This window comes from Sipha flava, unplaced genomic scaffold (genome assembly GCF_003268045.1).
Source record: "Sipha flava isolate LNK unplaced genomic scaffold, YSA_version1 88_pilon_pilon, whole genome shotgun sequence".
Classification (NCBI taxonomy): domain Eukaryota; kingdom Metazoa; phylum Arthropoda; class Insecta; order Hemiptera; family Aphididae; genus Sipha; species Sipha flava.
Window position 1 is genome coordinate 1 of NW_020273630.1, and position 5,172 is coordinate 5,172.

The 5,172-nt window shown below is 35.6% G+C and overlaps 1 protein-coding gene across 1 annotated transcript in view; it reads right to left on the reverse strand.

Annotated features, from left to right (window-relative positions):
- Positions 1 to 75: 75 nt before the first annotated feature.
- LOC112693597 overlaps positions 76 to 5,172 on the reverse strand; it is a gene marked incomplete at its 3' end in the record, with an annotated part of 16,281 nt that continues 11,184 nt past the window's right edge. Inside the window, exon 4 of the mRNA XM_025568730.1 lies at positions 76 to 282. Coding sequence (XP_025424515.1) covers positions 76 to 282 — 207 coding nt within the window. The remainder of the gene's footprint in view (positions 283 to 5,172) is intronic.

Here is a 5,172-nt window from a genome sequence, read left to right on the forward strand (position 1 = left end):
CCGAAACCGTTTTGTTGAGCCCCGTTGTGGCTGGGTAGGTAACCGTTTTGGTGATCGTTTTGGTAACCGGCATACGGATAATGTTGACCGTCGTACGGTTGTTGGCCGTGCGGTTGGTAATACTGATCGATGTTGTACGGATAGTTCAAACTGTTGTGGTGGTCGATGTATAGCTGGTAAGGCAGTTGTTGTAGATGGTTATGTGGCTGGTTGTACGGGTATGCCGGTTGAAAATACGGTTGCTGTTGACTGTAGTAACTGTAACCAACGGTTCCTAAATACCTGTTTGCGTCTGTAAAAATAAAGTTTAAAAAATCCGTATTCAGTCAACAAAGTATTTTTTATGGAAGTTAATATAACAAGTTCATATGTAATAAATAAAATAAATTCAGTTAAAACCTAATGAAAAAAAATTAAAACACAATACGTATGATTTAAAACAAATTAAGTAAATGAAAATATTTGAACTTTTGTACAAACACGTGTCTCATAAATGTTCGATGAAGCTATGAAAACTATGGTAAATTCAAATATATACTCGTATTAAAATTCTAAAACAAAAGTTTTGTCGGGTTGTGAAAACAAAACAAGAGCATTTCCCCAAAGATGTATACAAATCAATAGCGAGTAGAGAGTGAAAAAATTGAATTATTTTTATTATTTTTCAGTTCACCGTTGAAATCGAATATTTTTTGCTGTTAAAATATTTTCTAAATACATTTAGGATTTATGTGATGTAATATACCGAGAAAAATCTAATATCTATGAGTATTTGTAAACTTATTATTGTTATTATTTATTTGTATTTTTTGGTTTTATGAAATGAATCTTCTTTGTGGTACTTAAAAAACTGTAACGTTGAAAATCGACGAAAACTCGATGATTTTCATGACTTGAAAAAAATATAATGCTATTTTTTCCATGTATTTTCTAGATGATTTAATTACGTCTTCCTTTTATTCCAAAGCATATAAAATTAATTAAAACATCGTCTTCTTTTCAGCGATAAAATATATATATATAAAACATAAGTCGTTTACGATCATTTAACCACACCGTGCGCCTGACCCCTTTATCGAATACTGTCATAATCGATTTCTAATAGTGTTAATTTTTAATATTAATGAACATCGAACAGTCATGGTCTCTGATCCTTTTACGCGTATTCGTGTGCTCTAACCTCGTTACGCCATTTCAGGCTTGAACGAAAAAAGAAAAAAAAAATATTATTCAACCGTGTCCCGGTCCTGATCATCTGTCGCATCTCCATCACACGGACGGTAAAATCGAATGAAATTGTTTCCGTGATTATGTTTAGGTCGCGGAATCAGAGAAACGGTATGTCTTCCACACGACAACGATTGCGATCTCGGAAACGCGAATATTGCTAGACGGAAAAGTTTCGACGCGAAATGAGACATCGTGCCGCGGCAAATTTTTTGATGGACAATAATCGTTATCCGGATGTAGAGTAAATGTTTATACGTTTACGGACCATGTTGAACGGATGTGGCGGAAAAATATTACATCGTTCATGCGTTTTTCGTGATTCGCGCTTAAACGAGTACCCGTCGTTCCGGGGAACAATAACAAAGAACAGGATTTGGTTCTACAAGTGATTCTTATCGAGCGAATAAAACCGAATCATGGTCGAAAGTAAATTAAAACGACTTTCAACGTTCGCGAACAGTACGCGTTGATATAAAACGGAAACCGTTTCGCCCGTTCGTTTGTTCCTTTCGCTTGACGTTGTCGTGTCTTGCTTGTGGTGACCAAACGCAAGGATGACACCACGGTATGTCTACGGGGCGATGACCGGAGAAAAATCGATAGGCAGGCCCAACGAGAGGAGGGGCAGCTGGCGCCGTAGCCCAAGGGCCTGCGGCCTGACCAAGTTCATTACGTCTCGGTCATAGTGTCGAGCTATCTATGTATGACCAAAATGAATCGTGCTAATAACCTACCCAAATAATTATAGCGTATGCTGTATAGTTAAAACGAGTCTACAATAAAGCGAACACTACAATATTGATCTAAAACGTAGACAAATAACATTACCATAGGCTATAAATGATTCTTTTCATTTAGTCTGCGAAATAACCATGAACTGCGATTACATTATCTCTCTTGTATACACATTTTAAAAGAAGACACTGGATATTAGTGGCAAGTTCAATACCTCGTGTGAGAAGGGCCTGGATTAATTCGTCCCTTGGGCCCTTGATTTCTCTCCACGGCCCTGTCGATAGGCACCGTAATGCGACGTGTGACGAGTGTGCACGATTGATGTTGTTCGCGGCGAACGTTGCGCGAGGGAATGTCGTCGAAAACCGAATACGAAATGTCTTCGGTGCGACCGTGCGGATGAAGACGTGCGTAGAAGTCAGAAGAGCGGCCGCAGGTTCTCGAGGACGGTTCATCGTGAGTTTACGAGCGAGTACATGGGCGTAACTTGGAAATTTATTAGGCGAACAAATGTATAGTTACATATCAAGTAGTCTGTACAGTTCCCCCTTTCTATAGGATGCGATAGTGTTGAGGGCCCCACACAATGAAACATAACGGTTTTCATCATTACGATAAAAATCGTCGGTCAGAATTGAAGTTTGTGGACAAAATCCGACGATGAAACACGACGGTTTTTATTATTTCTGTCGAGTCTTGAATTTAAACACGATGGGTTTACCGGTTGTCGTTTAAAATCGTAATGTGTGGGCTTTCCAATAAAAACCGACGTGTTTATTTACTATGCGCACATGTCATGCAGCCGTTCATAGTACCGCTACAGCGTTAATTTTTAATTCCAAAGTAAATTTTAAATGTAAATTATTTGACTACGATATATTTGTATTTTAAAGTTATACGTCATTTAAAAATGAATAAAACATTTTTAATTTAATTTATTGACGAGTATAAAACATTTCCTTGCTTGTGGCGCATCAAGTCTGAGAAATATCGAGATAGAAATCTAAAAAATAAAGCATACGAACATTTACTTAATAAAATTAAGCAGTACGATGATAACTGACGTGTTTTATTGTAGTGTATGAGCAAAATCATTCAACGATAAAAACCGACGTGTTTTACTGTGACGATGAAAACCATCGTGTTTAATCGTAGTGTATGGGGCCCTTTACGCAACGACTATATCGGAAAACGTTTCGGTTCGAAGGCGTATTAAGAATGATCTTAAATTATCTTAAATGTTAAACGTGTTGCGAATTTAAATAATGCGTTTGAGGGGAGGGATAATTAAAACTAAAATAACGTTACGTCAACAAAAGAAAATACCGTTTTGTTTTTATTTTTCAGATTTACTTCCAACCAGGATTTACTATTTCAAACAATAATTTCGTTGGATATATATATATATATATATATATATATGTATCACATGCGTAAACGAACCATAAACGAACAGAAATAAGTTCTAGACTTATCTTATCTTACATTAATCTTATCTTGAACTATTTTTAACGCATATCGATTACTTCATTAACAGACAAAAAAGAAAATCATCCGAGCTTACGTTTTTAAAAAACCATTTACCGTTCGAGGCCATATTTTAAAAAGTCTTATATTGTACTCGACTATTTATTTGATTTGTAATTTATTGTAACCTACGGGGGCTTAACGATTGTCATTAGTATTATTCATAAGATTATTTATTTCGTTAAACGAACGGTAAACGCAGTCAGAGTTATAATTAGGCTTAGGGACTTACAGCTCTAAAAAATAGACAAATATGTGTCTGAAATCATTGAAATATGCATTATAATATGCATTTATATGCATTAAAAATAAAAAAAAAAACCACATAGTACATAAAATAAAACGTATCCATTGGATGTAAATGTATCTTTAAACTCCGAAACAAAATGTTGTTGTCGGTTACTCGTAGACTGTTGTACTTTTAGCATTACACAATGTTAAAAATATACGAGTACGCCGTTTTACGTATGATTCGATGTTGTGTGGTTGCAAGACGCAAAAACAACGACGAATAATAATCAACTAAACTGAACACTAAACAAATAATGTGTTATTCTATATCGACTATTATCTTTATTAACTTCCGGTCGATATCCAGAGGGTTATACGGTCGATACGGGTTTATAGAATTATTTAAGCTGGTTACACACATAGCGTTTCGTGCGCTGCATTTTCGCGTTTTTAAAACGCCGCGTATCGAAACGCGAACACTTTAAGTATTCACACGAGAAGAGCGTACCTGCGTTCTAAGCGTGTTTTTCTTTACCAAAAATTCGCAAAAACATATTTGAAATCATAGTTCATACGGCCTGGTCATTGTTCAGTTCAAATTACAACGTGGTCGAGGGAAGTCGAAACTCGAAAGTTAATTTTTTTTTTCAAAATTTTTATTTTTACATCTTTGATAGATCGGTTTAATGATATTGAAGCGACTTGTGTTGCTTACGTTTTATACAAAAAACACAAAATGCAAAAACAATAAACAATCAGAAGACGTTATTGGGTACACCTATTAAATTTGAAAAGGCCACTAGAAGGCCAATTCCAAATAAATTTTATGACCTTACAAGCACATCCGGAAGAATTTTTTAAGTATTACCGGATGAGCATACAATCATTTGATTAGTTGGTAAGTAAATTATTCGCTTCGAACTTCAAGTATAAACTTTTCTATGTCAAATGCCATTGCAGAAAAAAAGTAGGTAGGTAGGTACTAAGGTACCTATACAACAATATTCACTGCAGAGTGTAAACGCACTTTGTTGGTATGATTTTATGAATGAAATAAAATTGATTATGAATGAATTTGTATTTAGTATTGTGAGATAGTAAAAAAACGCGGCAAAAGATACACCCCGTGTATACAACAATATTACAAAACCCATGTCTAATTTTAGCGTTTGATAGCGTACGGACGCTCAGAAATTGAACCATTTCGTCTTGGAGTGTTCGACAGCTGTCGAACACTCCGTTTATGCTTATCGTGTGAATATACATATTTAAATATGAATATTTAATTTTAGATGGTAAAACGCAGCGCACGAAACGCTACGCGTGTAACCAGCTTTATACTTACACAAAGTTATGACGAGATCAGGGCTCGAAATGGACCGGAACGCACCGGAACGCAGTTCCGGTTCACGACAAAAAAATTTTTAGCGTTCCGGTTCGTAAAAAAAA